The sequence below is a fragment of the Primulina eburnea genome, chromosome 9 (assembly GCF_022965805.1).
Source record: "Primulina eburnea isolate SZY01 chromosome 9, ASM2296580v1, whole genome shotgun sequence".
In the NCBI taxonomy this organism is placed as follows: Eukaryota; Viridiplantae; Streptophyta; class Magnoliopsida; order Lamiales; family Gesneriaceae; genus Primulina; species Primulina eburnea.
Window position 1 is genome coordinate 31,301,209 of NC_133109.1, and position 19,596 is coordinate 31,320,804.

Below are 19,596 nucleotides of genomic sequence, written 5' to 3' on the forward strand. Positions count from 1 at the left end.
TATATATTAGCCCAGGTACTAAATATTAAAACGTACTATATATACATTCTACACACACACACACACACACACATATATATATATATATATATATATATATATATATATATATGTGTGTGTGTGTGTGTGTGTATATGTATATATAGTCACGTGTCACCAACTTTTATTTATGAGAAGTAAGCAAATTAAAAAGAATATGGAGAGGAGATAATTTTAGATTGGGGAAAACCCAAGTGTGGTGGCAAATGATGCACGTCTAACTCGTGGGTTTGACAGTGAAGTACTGCATGCATATATATAAATAGGTTCCGATGGGAATTTACTTCATCAATCGTTTCCCCATTCATATGCTTAATCATATTTGTTTGATTAAGGGGTTCTTTTCTTTTGTCAAATCGCACAAGGAAATTAATCTCCAACTATCATTATTGAAATGGAAAGTTCCCATTCTTCCGGAGTTAGGAAAGGCGCGTGGTCTAAAGAAGAAGATGTTCTATTGAAGAACTGCGTGGAACAGTATGGAGAAGGAAAGTGGCATCTCGTCCCAGTTAGAACAGGTAATTCCCTGTATAGCATTGAATACTAAAGATTCGTCGTTATATTTTTTTTTTTTCTGTGAAAAATTCTGAAGTTTTATGGTCACTTTTCCGGATGCACCCTGAGTTTTGTTTAATATTTAAACAATGTTTCAATAGTGAACTCAAGAGAGGCAAAATCCACTTCTCTTGATCACTATATCATTTAATATCTTCTTTTTTTCACGACTCACTCTAGAAAAAGGGTTTTTTTTTCCCCTTGATGATCACTTGCATTTGTTGTCTACATGAGACTTTTTTGAACAAAAATAGCTACGAAAACGATTAAGAAGATTTTTGATTACACGCTATTGATCGATCTCGGACGGGTTTCTGATTGATATTGAAATTTTTTCAGGGTTAAACCGATGTCGGAAGAGTTGCCGGCTGAGATGGTTGAACTATCTTAGGCCAGATATCACAAGAGGAAACTTTTCAAAAGATGAAGTTGATCTCTTGATCAGGCTGCATAAGCTATTAGGCAACAGGCAAGTTCGGCTCCATTATGTTTTTTTGTGGAGATTTTCTGTGCATATAAGCATAAGACACGTGGTCCCTTCATATTTATATTTTGAAAAATTATGCATAAAATAATTAGAAATATTGTCTGTGCTCATTTAACCAGAATTCATACCAACAAATCGATCTCCTTCCGGTTCAAAGATTTTCCGATACTCAGTCCCATGCGAATAAACGCAATTCATAAGCTTGTATATACTGCATGTGTTGATTATAGCGAGTCGGGGAGATAGTTTTTTTGTTTTCCTAATTGTCCGACTTAGGTTTTGGTCTATTGAGTTTTCAAAGTTTGGTTTTGGTTTACATGATTTTAATTTTTGCATAATTCGGTCTAATTGATAACATCAGACAAGTTATCAATTTACGGTATCACAGTCTGAGTGAAAGCTAGGGAAAAAAATCAAAGTTGGTTTACCGAAACCAAATTTTAAAAACTTAGTGGACGAAAATCGGAAATAAAAATATTAATTGAAAAAAATAAGTTATTATCTCATTACTAATCGAAAGATGCTTGAATTCAATTAGTTTTCTTCATTTATTAAAAAGAGAAGTTGTCATAAGTTTTGTTTTTCAGAATTTTTAACCATATTGTCACACATCGGCTGAATAACATCTTGTGAGTTGTATATATGATCTTGGACAATCCTCCTCCTTGAACTAGTTTTTGGGGTTAAGTTATGTGTAAATTCCAATCTTTATATGATATCAGAGCCAGTTTTCACCGTTATGTGTTGGACTGCCTATAGTTAGGTCACATGTTTTATCAATAGTTGGTCATTTGTAAATTTTAGGCTCCAAATATTCAATCCTGGACGTAAAAAAGTGTGTTAGGTTCAAGTTCCAATCTTAATATCTATAAATAAGTTTTTTCCTAAAAAAAATTTGATGGATTCGCAATAAATTGCATGCATGTGAATGTGCGTACCTCAATACAACTCATGCCACGATCGGTTCACGCCCGACATTGTCAGCATATCCATCCATATACGAAAATGAAATGGTACGAAAATATCGTTAAAAAATTCTAGAGATTGCATTAAAAGTTTTAAATAGCATTTTTTTAGTTATTTATTTTAAATATGTTAATTCTTTTTAATTTTTTAGTTAATGTTTTTTTACAAAAATTTTATTCTAGGAGCGTTTCGATAATTTAAAATTTCAAATATATGGATAAAAATATTTTATTAATTTTTTTTATAAAAATGAATTTGGACGAGGTATGATATTTATAGGTGAGCTTAAAAATTGCAAAAAATAAAAAATAAGTAAATAAATTTGATGAAACAGATTTTATGATGTTTTTATTAAACAAAAACTGATTTTTTGTGTAAAACAAAAACTGATTTTTTGTGTACTTCAAGAGGTTTTTTTTTTTGGCATTTTAAAATAGACTAAAATTTGTGTTAGACGGTCTCACGGATAGTATCTGTGAGAAAGATCTCTTATTTATGTTATCCATGAAAAAATATTATTTTTTATGCTAAAAGTATTACTTTTTATTGTGAATATGGATATGGTTGATCCGTCTCACATATTAGGATCCGTGAGACGGTCTCATATGAGACCCGCGCTTTAAAATAATATGATGACTCGAAAGTAAGTACTAAAACCCTTATCTTTATTATTTGATAGACTACTACTCTACTAGTTTATCTTGACACGAGATGCAGCATTTATATTATTTTTTTGTGTTAGATATTTTTTTTGTTAAAAAATTAGAGATTGTATTAAAATAAAACTTTACAAATGATTTTTTACAATATATTTTTATTTTATGAGTGATATGATTATTTAAACGTAAAGATATAGACAAAGATAAATAAATATTTTATTAGAATATCTTCTACTATTGAGTGGGTCTCATGTGAGACCGTCTCACGGATCCTAATCTGGGAGACGAGTCAACCCTACCCATATTTACAATAAAAAGTAATACTCTTAGCATAAGAAATAATATTTTCTCATGTATAACCCAAATAAGAGATCCGTCTCACAAATACGACCCGTGAGACCGTCTCACACAAGTTTTTGTCTCCACTATTTTATTAAGTTGAATTGCTCTTAATAATTGACTTTGATGTCATGGTAAATTTTCACATTATACCCATGCCACCCCGGGCCTCGTCTCATCTTAAAAAACCAAAAAAACCTCCCACCATTGCTGCTATGGATGAGCTACAAATTTACTCGAATATATTTTTTTATTAAATAGATATGAAGTATTTTCGTAAAGTCCTTTCTTTAGAATATCATTTTATATAAAGATCATATAGAATATCCGTCTATATTAAAATATTATAGTACTTCAAGTACGGATATCCTATTAATCTAATTTATTTCTCCCAAACGTAATTCGGATAGACAAAATTTCCAAACTTCTGATTTTTTTAGCAACATAAAACTTTTTTTTTGGGAAAAAAAGAAGAAGCTATAGACCAAATGAATCAAAACCAGTGAATATTTCACACTACCTCATGGGACACCGCCTCCATGACAAGATCAAAGACTCAGTTTTAACCAATGTTTTCAAAACCGGACCGGACCGGCCGGTTGGACCGGTTAAACCGTGAACCGGCCTTCAGACCGGTCCGGACATAAATAAAAACCCGGAAAACAGGTTTAACCGGAAAAAACCGGTTAAAACCCGGTTCAACCGGAAAAACCGGAAACCGGCCGGTCTTCAGGAACCGGCCGGGTCTGTGAAATTATAAAAAAAATTGCCCAGAGATCGGCGACGGTTATTTCAAAAACCGTCGCTATATAGCGACGGTTAAAGAATAACCGTCGCTATTTAGCGACGGGTTTTTTAAAACCGTCGCTAAATAGCGACGGTTTTGCAACTAGAAACTTTTTTTTTAAGAAACTTGATGTTTGCTACTTTTTTTATAATTAATCTTGATGTTTACTTGGACACTTAAACTTGGTCATCACTATTTGGTTACATGTTATGTGTAATTTGGATTTTTGAATTTGAAAAATGATTTTTATTTTGATATTTATTGTAATTTTCATCTTAAAAATTAAATAAAAACTATAAAAACATAAATAATCAATATTTTACTATTTTATTTATTATATAAAATAAATAAAATATTAATTTTATTGATCCGGTTCGACCGTCCGGTCGAACCGGTTGAACCGGTTGAACCATTTTTTAAGACTTGACCGGTTCGATTAACGGTCCGGTTATAAAAACACTGGTTTTAACCACACATATGTGGGGTCTACCAATTCATATGCAGGGTCAACCAAATTCTTTAAAATCAACGATCCAGATCCTGTGGGGCACTACTCCACAGGTAACATCGACACTATACCCAGAACCAGATAGTAAATTTTCTGTTATCGGCATAACTTTTGGTCATGATTAGGTCTACCAAAGGCACGACATCATAAAAGCCATCGTCTTAAATGAACCTAAAAGTGTTAATTAGTTGGACTCATAAAAGAATGTACGTTAGTACACATAAATTGTAGAATTGTGCGTGGAGATGATTAGTGACATTCAAAAAAAAACATATAAATTTTTTTTTTAATTTCTTCTTTATGATTTTATGGATCATTTTATGGAAGTTTTGCGTTTCTAAAAATTTTACGTGACAAAGAGTTTCAAGATTGATTTTATGTCACGTGTCCAAACTTGCATGTCACCCGTACGACATTTTATATATGATTGAGTTTGCCATGTTGATGCATATGATGTGCTTGTAGGTCCACATTAATTTGGGACTTGCAATTATTGTTGGTAGGGACCCTCTTTCTCTTCGATAACGTAACTAAAAATTAACGACTTATATTGCGTATGAATATACATATATATTCATTGTATCTTTCATGTCCTGTCCTGTCCTTTTCTTTTTATTTTTATTTTTGGAAATATATGTTTCTTGTATCTAAATAATCAATAGATGTCATTAATAAAAATAGAGTATGTAAACATAAGTCACATTTATATTCATTGTTTATCTTATTTATTATTTAACCCACCAAATTTGTGTCAATATATGACTGGTGATACATTAGTGGTTGTGTGGCATGACACATCCTAGCTAATCTAGCCTTGTGATTGATGACTTCTTATTCTACATATTAAAAGTCAACAAAAATAATTAAACAAAATTAATAACATTCCAAGAAAATATATAATTTATGTATCTATCATTTTAATTGATATATGTTGAGTGTAATAATTGTCTATATTGGTAAAACAATCGAAACGTAATGATTGTGCTGCTATACGGTTTAAAAGATTTGAGTTGTAACATTAGTACCAACTATAGCTTTTGGTAAAACGTCAAACGTTTGGTCTTACAATTGATATCAGAGTCGGGGTAATTGGTTATATTCTCATTGATTGTAATGAGTGCAATTATTATGAAGAAAATTGTTGGAGTGCGATAATTGATCGTGTTGGGTAGAGCAATCGAAGTGTCACGCTTGTGCTAGTATACGGTTTAAAATATTTGAGTTGTATAATTATAATCAGCTATAACTTTTGGTAAAACGATAAGCATTCATTCTTGCAATATATTTCGATTTTTTCATAATAGTGGTAATTACATCCATCACTTATAGTTTGTTCCAATAAACCAAATGATACCTAAATAAAAAGTAATTTGGGAACAAAGATATTACATTCATCTCTATGTTGTTTCACTTAACATCTCTTCTTATCTTCTCTCTTCTCATCTATCTTATCACTCTCTCAGACTTTCGAAGTGTATCTCTATATAAATTATCAATTCAAAAATAAAGTTACAGATTTATCAATTGATGTATTTTAAAAAATTTACAAACATGCATACAAACCCACATATATACACATGTAATGATTAAATGATTTCACTTTTAAATAAGTATATATATTTATTAATATAAATATTGAAAAACTATTTCAAATTGAATATGTTATATATGTTAATTAATTATTGGTTCGAATAAATTAATAAAAAATAATATGTTATAATTAAGTACAAAATTTATAAAATTTTATAAAAAAAAATTTCGCAAAAATCTATAAAAATCTTGCCAAAAAATTCTATATGAATCCACATAAATCTGTTTATAAATCTATTAGATTATGTAAAAGTCAATAAAAATCTATCAAATTCATAAAAGTCTGTCATTTGAAAAAATCATTAAAAATAATCAAAACTCTGAATTAAATAAACCCCAATTTAGCCACTCTCATATCAACGTTTTGAAAACTTTTGATTTAGCCACTGTATAATCAACTTTTCTGACCAAAAAATGAACATTCCGCAAACGGATCAAGTTTGGTAAAAAAAAAAAAAAATCAATGAAATTATTTTTCGAATTGTTGTTAATCAACTTGCTTGATTCCAATCCCGAATCAGATGGTCGCTGATAGCTGGACGACTCCCCGGAAGAACAGCGAACGACGTAAAGAACTTCTGGAACACTCGGATGAAGAAAAAATCAGGAGAACGAAAGGGACAACCAGTCCAGAAAACTATCACGAAGACAAACATCCTACGACCCCGACCTCGCACCTTTTCTAATCTATCCATCCAGGATGGGCCAAGAACTGCATTGGTGACAGATCACAACCACGAACCAAATAATCCCAAACAAAGCATCATCAACAACAACGATAATAGATTAGAGCCGTCGTCTTCCCAAGAAGCCAGTGAATGTATCCGTTGGTGGAGCCACTTGCTTGATGCAGCAGAGGAGGATAAATTGGAGAAAGATATCCCACTTCTCGATGATAAAGGAAAAGAACCTGGATTATGGACGCGACAGATCAATCCCGGGGGATGGATGGATGATGGGGACGACTCTCTACCAGCAAGTGAAGATTTCGATTTTTATGACGACGCTTGGGAGCTATTAGGGTTTGAAAATGATCAGAATTGAATAATATTCAGGATGGCATGATTCCGTTTGTGTAGACATTAAGATATCCGTTTGGTGATGTTGAATAAGATTGATAAGGAATAAGTTTTTATTAATTTTATGTTTGTCTCATTTTTAGTCATCCAAATTTCATCAATTGGTCCGCGATAAAAGTGCACGTGGGCTAATGAACATGGCAAAAACTTATGTGAGACGGTCTTACGGGTCGTATTTGTAAGACGGATCTCTTATTTGGGTCACCCATGAAAAGTATTGCTTTTTATGCTAAGAGTATTACTTTTTATTGTGAATATGGGTAGGGTTGACCCGTATCACAGATTATGATCCGTGAGACGGTCTCACATGAGACCCACTCAATGAACATATGATAAAATATGATACGATGTAAATTTTATAATTATATTCTTTGACAATCATGGTTGAATTAGGTTTTGGTAATGAAAGATGTGTATAGATAGTTGAACTATATGTAAGAAAAAGAAATGTGTTTGCCTTGTCTATTTGCTCGTTAAAAGCTAAATGGATCAAAACTTAAAATTAGACAGGTTAGTTTATCAAAAATAATTATTTTTTCTTTTATTAAATAATAAACACAATCATGTTGCAAATTAAAAACATATCAAACAATATATTATTTATAACGATATATTACTCATCCCTATTAAGTCGCATTTATTACTCATCATATCATAACACCAGACAATACTTATATAGTTTAACTTTGTTAATGGAAGGCATGGATGAAAATTAGCTTCGGCGGCTTAAAACTTCAACGAGACAATTATTTTATATTACAGTTCTTAAAAAAAGGTTAAAATATTCGGGACTCCAATGGAGAATTCATGATCTCTAGGATGAAAAATTGTTATGGGATACTTGAGGTACAAGAAGCTAAAGCGAAAGCATTGCTTGATGCCATTCTTTGGGTTGTCTCCTTGGAACTACAAAACATTATATTCGAAACAGACTCCAAACTGGTGGTAGATGTTATAGCCTCAAAGCTGGCGGATCGTCGTGAATATGGATCGATTGTTGCTGCATGTTTATCCCTTCTCTATGAAGAATCTTAATTCGTACGAAGTTCGTTTTGCCAGAAGACAAGCGAATATGGTTGCTCACACTCTGGTTAGGGCGGCCAATTCTTATGCTAGTCTTTTTATTTCTTATGACAGTCCTGAGCTTATTACTGATGTTCTACTTCATGATTGTAATAGCTCTTATTTGAGTTAATGAAGAATAAATATTTTGTTTCAAAAAAAAGGTTAAAATTTAAAAATAATAAAAATAAAGTATGTATCTTGTCAAACGATCTCACGAATCTTTATCTGTTAGACGAGTAAACCTTATCGATATTCACAATAAAAAGTAATACTTTTATCATAAAAATTAATATTTTTTCATGGATGACCCAAATAAAATATATGTCTCACAAAATACGACCCGTGAGATCATCACACAAGTTTTTGCCATTAAAAAAACCTAAACTTCATTGATGAAGTTTCAAAAACAAAAATAAAAACAAAAACAAAACTATTCAAACAAAAAACAATTAAAAAGAACAAACATTTAACGTACAAAAAATCAATTAAGTTGAAAAATAAAAAACTATTCAAACGAACAAATTAAGTAAAAAACAAACATTTGACGTACAAATGCAAATTAAAACATCCAGTTATTTTTTTTTTGGAGAGAAAACACAATTAAACATTAATAGCATCCAACGATGTTACATCCATCAACCAGGATGGGTACAAAGAACCCACCCAACGAACAGGTGAAGGGTGGGACAAACCAAATTTAGCTAAGCAGTGAGCACTATTGTTTGCTGATCTAAACATGTGACTAACCCCATAGAATTTACCAGTTTTAAGGTTTTCTAAAATGTTGGAAATTAAAACACCATGAGGATCACGACCAACTTTCTTGATGTTCAGTACCTCCTGGACTGCAGATAGTGAATCTGAAAAAACCCACACTCTGTGAAAGCCGCTTTGTAAAGCAAGATTCATGCCAAAGTTGATTGCCCGGATTTCCGCATCCAAAACCGTGCCAGACAATCGGTAGCACTCGGCAGCAGCTGCACAGATAATACCCCGATGGTTACGAATCACAGCAGCTGCACTACACAATCCCAATATCTCATTAAATCCTGCATCAACATCGAGACGGAGATGACCTGAAGGAGGTGGTTCCCAACGCTTTGATTTCGCCTTTAAAGATGATTCTTGAATAGTCCCATGCTTTTTGCGAGTTTCCTGGAATTGACTGAGATAGGATAAGGCCCAATTAACTTTCAAATCTGGTAGTGAGCTGTGTTCACTATGCTTGGCCTTACATATCCCTATCCATACAGCCCACGCAATCATAGAAAAGTGTTCAAACTCAGACATCGAATAACCATCTTTAACCTGTCGAGAAAAGGCAAGAGTAGACACTACCAAAATTTGAGTTGGCGTGGCTAAAAACTTTCCAAATTTGGTGGGAATGTGTGGATCATGACCGAACTTGTGTTTTCAAAATTAATCACTGGTAAAGGAATGGTGAAAGACAGTTTAGGGGTAAATGGTTAAATAATTACTTAAATTATTGATATAATGAATATTTTTAATTATTATATAAAAAAATGTATATCATATGAGATCATATTCAAATAAAAATAACAATCCTAATGTCAAGTTGAAATATTTATCATTGCATTTGATATTGATTGAGTTGAACTCATACTAATAAAAGAATCAGAAAAAATACTAAAAAATCATATATCATTTGTCTATATAAAAAAAAAAGTCCCGAGCAACGTGGGTACGTAAAAGATATCATAATAATAAAAAAAAATATGAAAAAATACTAAAAAATCATATATCATTTGTCTATACAAAAGGTCCCAAGCAACGTGGGTAAAAGACATCAAAAACGCTATGTTACCATCGCAAAAGTTGTGTTGCAAGACAAGTGTGCCACTTGATTACATGTTATGAGACAACATGCTCCTTCTTCTCCATAGACCTTCGGAAAATTGAAGGAGCGGCTGAAGAACAACATTAGAAACAGAGAACGGTGAAACCTTGTAAATGATATTAACGACATTAATAATATGTCATATTCAATAACTCATCGAGTCTGATTGAAAATAAGCGCGATTTGGTATTCTCATTCAAGTCACCTCCAACTCAAAACTCTATTTTAAAGTAACTCTATTTTAAAATAGTGTTTTTTTAACAAATATAATATTCATCTCTAATCTATCGAATTCAAATCTTACTCTAAAAAGAATATTCTCGAAATATTTTTTTTATTTTTTTATTATTTATTAAATATGTATTTTTTTTTAAATTTAGTAATATTATATTATTAATAATTGTGATAATATTATTACAATGACTAATTAATAATTTTAAATATATTATTCAGGAGGAGAAGAAAGTTTTGTCTATGATTTAGTTTGTTATCTTTTATAATATATTTAAAAATATTTTACTATTTTAAATATATTAATAATTATTTGTGTGTTAGATGTTTAATTATAAAATTATTTTAAAATATATTTATAAATTTTTATAATTAAATATTTCAATTTTTATTATTAAATATCTAATTATTAAAATAATATAATAATATCATATTATTATATAAATAATATTTATAATTTTTAATATAAATATTTATAATTTAAAAAAAAAATCCTCTGCGCCAATTTGACGCATAACAGAGCTGCATTATTTTGCAAAATAGCGCAGCTCCGTTGGAGAAGACCTTTACACCAAAATAGCTTTTAGCGTGTCATTTTGACGCAGGGGTTGGAGATGCCCTTAAGAACATATATTTCATGTTTACTTGTTGGTCAATTTCATAATGTACTTTGCAGTATTTATCAACTCATTTACAAAATATATTTATTGATTTAGAAATAATTTGCAAACTGGTGTGATAAATATTGTGAATAAATGATTGATGTGTTATGGCTCAATTGGATAACTTGACCCAATTTCTATCTAATTGATCCATCTGCTTTATATTAATTAATTAATAAAAATTGCATTGTTGGTCCTATTGTTTATTATTATGATAGAATATGTCAATATTCACTCTTAGTCATATATCTTTCAAATTTTGATCATTTTAGTCATTTTTCATCGTAAATACAAATGTGATACTTCACAAATCAACAGCGTGTTGTTGTCATATCAGCGTTGTATTATTGTCACATCAGTATCTCATCGAAAAAAGATTAAAATTGTAAAAAAAAAACAAATATTTCAAGTTTAAAATGAAATTTGATAATGTAGTTAACAAATTAAATTGAACAAGGTAAAAATATATGACAAAAAATAGAATTTTACTTTTAATTAATCTCATATTCTCAAATTACAGTCTAATTTTACATAATTTTGCTTTTCTTTCTTTAAAGCTTATTTGTGTTTGTGAAAGCCGTGCAACAATATGGAAAGAGGAAATGAAGTGCACCAATCTTGGAGGAGATTCATACAACCGGTCACCTTGCAACTTAAGGAAACCAAAATCACTCTCCATTACAGCATGAATCTCGGACGTGTATCTTGAATCAAGAAGAGGCCACATTCAAAGAAGAGTGTAATCACCCCTTTGACCATGCAATTAGCAACATTAATGGAGTGATAAAAGATTACCTTTGTAGATGATCATTCAAGCCTTTATATAAGAAGAACCGAAGGTAGTAAACCCACCTCACATTCTGCAAACTCCCTCACCGTAGCTACAAGAATTCGAAAGTGTAGCTGCTGGAAAACAGATTTTTCGATCCAATTTCCTGGCCAAATTCAAAACATTGTAGTAGCGTTTCGAAGTCCTATTGTTGTCATTGTTAATTCCCATGCATCAACCGAGTTCCAGCTCATTCTTTCGAACTCAGTTGATGCCCAAAGTTGGTCCAGAAATAGCCGAGAAGCTTGAGCAAACTAGCTATCCAAAATCCCGAGAATCCCGAAACGGTTCGAAACAAATTGCTGCCCATTCTCCAGACCAAGATTCTACCCATTTTCGAAGGTGATAGCAGCCTACTTCGGTCAAGATCGAAGCATATAGCAGCCTAGTTCAAAGCTTTGTCCCAACCTTGTTCAAACGGAGTTCTTTTAGCACACCCTTCCAGCGTTTCAATCCAAACGAAATTGTAGGTGGGTTTTTGATATTATTATATAAAATTGCACACTTATGTTTATTTTAAGTGGCTCTTGACATTTATATTCTTTTAATAAATAATGTTCACTTATTTAATTATTTTTAAAGTGGGCTTTTGAATAAATATATTATTATATAAAAGATTTGACACATTTATTATTATTTTTAAGTGAGCATGATATTTTTAAAAAAATAAATTAAATATGAATTTGAAAATTCGATCAGCATAATATATTCGTTTCCATTTGGTATGAAATCCCCTGAATTATTCGTTGTTCGATATCAGTTATAATATTGGAAAGCATGTTGAACTATTTGAAATGCACTGTAATGATTTGATTTAGAAATGGTAAAGAAAATTCCGAACTTTGATATGCTTTGTTTAGGCCCTGATGCGGTGGGTTATAATAACCGTTCCTTTGACCTCGCCCCTTAGAGGAGTAACATATAGGGGACTGATCAGTAAAAACATAGAAAATGAGATGATTTTCAGTGCTATATTCGTATTTGTGTTAATATTTGATTCAACATGCTTAATATTGAAATTACGATAATTTATTCGTATGTATATCCTCGATATTTGTTCTGAACGATCGACCCCTATTTACTGAGTATTTCCAAAATACTCACCCCTTACATTCCCACCCAAATAAGAATGAGAAACAAATCGAGGATGAAGAGCAAGATTACTTTTGGGGATGGTGATGAAGCAAATCCAATTCGAGACCAGTCGAATTTATTATGTCTTTTAATTTTATTATCATGTATTTCGCTTCCGCATTTTATTTCCATCGCATTATAAAGACGATTATTTGTTATGAAAAAGATTGGTTATTACGATTTACTATGAGGCTTGTTGTTTTGCAATTATGTGATTGCGAGACAACGTCGGTGTCGACTAACCCGGGTCTCGGAGCGTGACTGTGTCACCATTGACTTGAACATCGAAATGCCTTCGCGAGGTTAACTTTGCTTTGCAACTTAGGTAACGTGAATGTTTGTTGTAATCTCTAGAATAATTCTTTAGTTCATTTTCTTTTAGATTTTTCTTTTCCAACTCGCTTAAAGATTCATCCATCTCATAATTATTTCACTATACTTCATATATTGTTTTTGTAATCGCTGTCGTTTGATCTTGGATTGGTACTCATCATCTGTGGGGTAAACTTTGCAACGAGGGCAAATGGGCCTAATCGCAAGTAGTTCCACCGGAGTCATGGGATCTCGGTGAATTAAGAAATCTCTAAAAATCTTCTTGCAATTTTGTGTGAATGCAAATGTCAGTGATCCAGCACAAATCAATATGTGAAATTTGAGAATCATAAACTAACTAGGAGTCGGTTGATAGGTTAAGTCAATCTAACTCTAAACCATGCACCTCACTAACCATTATAGATGACAATAGGTCGGCTTCGGGGTAAGATTTCATATTCTCCGTATCCATCAATTGCATCCTCATCTCCAAATCCGTCAAAAGATTGAATATTCATATTCTACCTAGTTATCGTATCACCACCTATAATTGCATTTTCTCAAATTTAAATTATTTTCGAGTAAGCTACGTATATTTACTTAATTGTTGAAACAATAAAGAAAAAATATAAAAATTAATAAACAAAATATTAAAGAAAAATAACAAAATATTAGAAACAATTTATCTTAACATCATTATTCAATTAAAATAGTATAAACTTTATACTAATAATTTTTTTCATTTCATCCGACCAATATCATTAAGCAAAAGCATATTGGAATTAATACAGTAGCCGAAACTACATGTATCAAATAAAACATAGCCGAAACTATTTATCTTTTACATGTTGAATGATATTTACAGTGTAGTCACTCGTTATTCTTATAGTTACGTTTTGATATATGAATTAAAAAATAAATAGAAAAAAGAAAAAAAATAGTAATTGACCTACAACTTAAAGTGTATGATACAAATACTCTATCCGCTAAACCACATATGCCTTGCATGAAATTTTAAAACTTTATTAATTTATAATTATTAAAACAGATCATGACACCAAAAGTTAGTTACTCTAAGGGTCTCACACTTAAAAATATAATATAGATATATATTAATTTAATCGAATATGACACCAAAAGTTAGTTACTCTAAGGATCTCACACTTAAAAATATAATATAGATATATATTAATTTAATCGAATATTTGGATCGAGTATGGTAAGATTCTTTAAGATTCACAATTATTCTGATATTCAATTACTCATTTATTTAATCGGGTAAAAAATCCCCTTCATACCCTCTTCTATTCGCATCGGGTATCGTATTTTCCGTCGAGTCAGGAGGAAATTATCATCCCTACTAGCTAGCTGTTGAAGTAGTTAAGAGAGAAACATCGGGTAAATAGTATTTTAAACCCTCCTAAAATTGCGATAAATCACAAAGCTCCATGTTCAAAATTAATGGTTTTTACACCACTGTGTTTTTAAAAATAAAGCACATTTAATCCAAACGATTTTAATACTCGAACACATTTAAATTAAAAAAATATGTCTGGTTATAAGAAATTACGTACTCAGGGTTTTTATTGCGATTGATTTTTAATTTATTTTATTTTATTTTATTTTCACATTAGTTGTTGATGCAATGTGTACATTAAAGATCTCATGCATTGCTTCAGGATATATAGCATGTGCATGATCCTTGACAAATTGAGATAGAGCAACAGATAGAAAAAGGCTTTTAGATTCATTCATTTAAGGTGTATTTGAGGAGATGGATTTGAAATTCATACATTTCAACTAATTTTATTGTTTAAAATGAAATAATAGATCAAATCTTAAGTTCGCATCATACTAATATACATATTAATAATACAATAGAATGGTTTCAAATGACATTGTTATTGAGTGAACTTAGAATATATTATTATTAACATGAAATATTATATAAATAAGAGATTGATTCAAAGTGTATGGTCTTCTTTTAGTAAATAACATAAATAAATTTAAAATTCATCAATTCAAGTATAACATCATAGGCAAAAACTTGTGTAAGACGGTCTCACGGGTCGTATTTGTGAGACGGATCTCTTATTTGGGTCGCTCATGCAAAAGTATTACTTTTTATGCTAAGAGTATTACTTTTTATTGTGAATATGGGTAGGGTTGACCCGTCTCACAGATTATGATCCGTGAGAAGCTCTCACATGAGGCCCACTCAACATCATATTCCACCCATTATCATCTCTACATGTGGATCACAATGGGTTTCAGCCCTCAAAATGTGGCTAACGTTCTTATTCCCGAATGAAATTCATTTGAAAATATGAAGTTAATAGCAAGTACAACATCCATCATCTAAAAAACCAGTTTTTTCGAGTTTTTACTCAACAGTTCTGCATATTTCAATATCCAAAACTGTGGTTACATTCTAACTTCCACTATATTTTAACCATCCATAAGTTCCCAAATCACAGAATTAGACTATTGTAACCGTCACTCAAGAATTACCCAAGAACTTTCATATCATGCCCACTATCATATATATTTTTTGACACATCATAGTATGGAGTAAGTCTTTAATTATTGAGACGCTCCCACGAATCTTTATCGGTAAGACGGATCAACCATACCGATATTCACAATAAAAAAATAATATTTTTTCATGGATGACCATAAATAAGAAAGTTTTTGCCTATAGTATGATAGAAGAACGCGGATGTGTGATACGAATGATAACAAACTAATAGATGTAGATAATTTATCTAGTGTGATTAATTAAATGATATTGAATGGTAAATTTGAAAAAACTTCATTTTTTTTTTCGTATAACATAAAATTAATTTATTCAATATGAACAATTATTTGATAGAGGAATTATTGATCATGATTGGACAGAAAACGCGGTTGCATCAACAATCCCATTTGCAATCCGCGTTGAATAAATATACGCATTATAATGATAATGCAATTCAACCAATTCAACTACCCAAACACACTAAAGTCGTGTAAGCCACAAACTTTTAACCACCCTACAACCCACGCCGGCCAAACTCAACTTTGTTCAGCAAATAAAGCACCAACGCTTTAAATGCGTATTGGTCAAAATTCTCATGACTAGCATTTAAGTAGAGTACAATAAATTAATATAGGAAAACTAAATAAAATGGAAAATACAAAAAATTTCAATCAAATTAAAGATTATTGAGTTCTCACAATATTTCCCAATTATTGGTTTCAAATTAAATTTGTATCGGATTTCAGATTCTTATGATATAAATAAGCATTAACTCATGTTAAAAATCATATGACTGTAATCAGATTTGATATTGGTATATTACGATTATATCTTTTATTCGATTTTATTGTGATTTCATCAATCAAATCCATACTCAAAAGTATAATGTGAATGAATAAGTTTTCTCTATCTGAATTTTGAATTTCTTTTCCATCAATTCATAGACGTATATGCATATTAAATTATTAATTAAAATATGAAATCATGAACGATAGCATTTTTTCTGCGATTTTACAGCTTCGAATTATAAGCTTAATTCATCAATCTTTTTCATTCATGAGAAAAAAAAATAGTTAAAACAGAAAAAGAAGAAAAGCGATAGGCCCTAAGAAACTAGAAGCTAGTGCTTATAGAAACTGAAACTAAAGAGTCAGAATATTTACGTGCATTCATCTCGAGGATCTGGTCATCATTTTTTTGAATTCCTCGAAATCAACGCATCCATCGCCGTCGACATCGACGGATCCGATCATCCTCCTGCAGTCCTTGAGCGAGCACTTCTCCCCAAGGCCACGGAGCACCGTGTGCAACTCCTTGGCGGAGATCTTGCCGTTCTTATCCCGGTCGTACAGATCAAACGCCTCCCTCAACTCCTTGTTACTGTCGCCGCCTACGCAGTGAAAGGCTTTGAACTCGTTCAAGTCTATGAAGCCATCGCCGTCGATATCTAATTCAGACATTATACGCGCCACCTCGTCCTCGGTGGTTCTGGAATCGAGGCCATTGAGCACCGAGCCGAGCTCCGACGGCGAAATCTTTCCGTCGCCGTTGGTGTCGAATTTCTTGAAAACCTGGCGTAATTCTTCATCTCTGGTTAACGGAGCAGATTTCTCCATTATCGATTGTGGAGAGAATCGAACAAATTTTCAGGGAAGAAAAAAAAAGTGGAGAGAAGTTAATAAAGAGAGATCTTCTGTCGAAGTGGGTATTTATACTGAGGGGTTAACGCGGTTTGAATAATACGCGTTTAGAGGAATAAAGATTTTTGTTTGCTTGTTTCCTTATCAACGAATACTTTCACATAGAGTAGAATTCTACTTGTATGGATTTCATTTTTCTTAAATAATTTATTTTATTTCCTTTTAATCTATGAAGTTAGAGGGCTTTTTATTTATAGAGTAGATTTCTGTGAGATGGTTTCATGAATTTTTATCTGTGAGACGTGTCAATTCTATCGATATTCATAATAAAAAGTAATACTCTTAGCATAAAAAGTAATATTTTTTCATGGATAACCCAAATAAGATATTTATCTCACAAAATACGACACTTGAGATCAGTTTCACACAAAATTTTGTGCCAGATTTTAAATATTGCATCACATACATTCATGTGACTTTTAAAACTATTTTATGAATCACTTTTTTTATATAGATCTCTAATATGATATGATTCATGAAAATTAATATTTTATATTAAAAATATTAGGTATTTACTTTATAGATCAAAGTCTCACCAAAATATATATGTTAGATCATCTCCAACTCATCTCTATTTTGGAAGAAATCTCCAATCCAACCCAAACCAAAATGCAATCTCCATTTTAGAAATTGCAATAGTGATCCTCCATTGTTCATTTGAAGATCAATATAGATTTCACCAAATTACGGAAATGTCATCGTAACAGTTGCAGAATAGTCTTTTTGTATTTTCATGTATTTGTTTTGCTCCATTATATATTATTATATTTCAAATTATTTAATTAATTAATTTTAATATTAAATAATTTTTATACTTAGTTAATTTATTTTAATTGTTTTATTCTTCATTAATTAATTATAAGTCTACCGTTTATAATAATCATGAAATAGAAATAATAAACAAGATAATGATCACAAAAATTAATAACATAATTTATTAGAAACACTTATTGTCTATTTAATTTATTTAACTTGATAAACATGCGATTTTTTTAGATATAAAAAATAAACAATACTAATCGACGTCACAAACAATTAAAAGACATCACCAACAATTATATGTGTGTGTGTTTTAAAATGAAAAAAAGAAATGGAGTATTTTGTAATATTTTTAGAGGATATGAGTTGGAGAAGGTTTTTAAAAATAGAGATCACGGACATCACAAACAATTAAAAGACATCACCAACAATTATATGTGTGTGTTTTTGAAAATGAAAAAAAGAAATGAGTATTTTGTAATATTTTTTAGGGCAAAAACTTGTGTGAGACGATTTCATGGGTCGTATTTGTGAGACGGATCTCTTATTTGGGTCATCCATTAAAAAATATTACTTTTTATGCTAAAAGTATTACTTTTTATTGTGAATATGGGTAGAGTTAACCCGTCTCACAGATTAAAATCCGTGAGACGGTTTCACGTGAGACTCACTCATTTTTTAGACGATATGAGTTAGAGAAGATTTTTAAAAATAGAGATCACGGATATCTATTTTAGAAGATAGAAGATGAAAAATAAAATATATTAAGTTGAAGATGGAAGATGAAAAATAAAAAGATACTAAGTTGGAGATGGCCTTAAACGATAGAGATCTACTTTCTATCATGTGCATATATCTTTTCCTTTATTTAAAAAAGATATTCTCCTCAACTTTTTATTTATGAGCACACGTCAAGTCTGGTTCATGGCTCGATGCAATACACAGATAGTTCGGTCATATATCTCCGAACACAGATTTTTTTAAAAAAAGATAAAAAGTATAACTGCTCAAATCAGATCCGAGATCTGGCCGATCTAAACCGGAATTAGTCATGAAGCTCCGATATGTTTCGGAGCGGTTCCGTGTTTTAACCATGAAATTGTAACCAATTTCGGACCGATTCTGATTTTTTGGGTTCGGAACCGCTCAGGTGGAATTGTTGAGCATGCGTACTGTAAGCCACAGTTTGATTCGAACAATGATAATGCATGATGTATAATAATAAATAGGTCTAGTTAAACATGGTATGATTAGGGGTGAGTATTCGGTTAATTCGGTTACAAACCGAACCGAATTAACCGAAAACCGATTTAACCGAAAAATTTTTGACTAACCGAACCGAACCGAATTTTCACAAAAACCGAATTAACCGAACCGAATTAAAATCGGTTATTTCGGTCGGTAACCGAATTAACCGATTTTTTAAAAAAAAATTAAAATTTTAAAAATTATATATATAATTAATAATTAATATTCTAAAAAAATTAAAATTTTAAAAATTATATATAAAATTAATAAT

At 31.1% G+C, this 19,596-nt stretch overlaps 2 protein-coding genes across 4 annotated transcripts; one reads left to right on the forward strand and one right to left on the reverse strand.

Moving 5' to 3' along the window:
* Window positions 1-319: 319 nt before the first annotated feature.
* Window positions 320-7,075, forward strand: LOC140840554 (transcription factor MYB113-like). Its single transcript, XM_073207731.1, has 3 exons — window positions 320-557; window positions 934-1,063; window positions 6,452-7,075. The coding sequence occupies exons 1-3, from the start codon at window positions 434-436 to the stop codon at window positions 6,972-6,974; spliced, it is 777 nt and encodes a 258-aa protein (XP_073063832.1). The 5' UTR covers window positions 320-433; the 3' UTR covers window positions 6,975-7,075.
* Window positions 7,076-9,983: 2,908 nt separating this feature from the next.
* Window positions 9,984-17,309, reverse strand: LOC140841657 (probable calcium-binding protein CML18). 3 transcript variants are annotated; one of them, XM_073209230.1, is made up of 2 exons: window positions 16,782-17,309; window positions 9,984-10,002 (listed from the first exon to the last, which is right to left on the reverse strand). In XM_073209230.1, exon 1 carries the CDS (start codon window positions 17,232-17,234, stop codon window positions 16,788-16,790), a length of 447 nt encoding a protein of 148 aa, XP_073065331.1. In that variant the 5' UTR covers window positions 17,235-17,309; the 3' UTR covers window positions 9,984-10,002; window positions 16,782-16,787. The 3 variants fall into 3 exon arrangements, with proteins under 3 accessions (XP_073065331.1, XP_073065330.1, XP_073065329.1); XM_073209229.1 differs by lacking the exon at window positions 9,984-10,002 and adding an exon at window positions 13,629-13,644; XM_073209228.1 differs by lacking the exon at window positions 9,984-10,002 and adding an exon at window positions 14,320-14,468.
* Window positions 17,310-19,596: the final 2,287 nt, after the last annotated feature.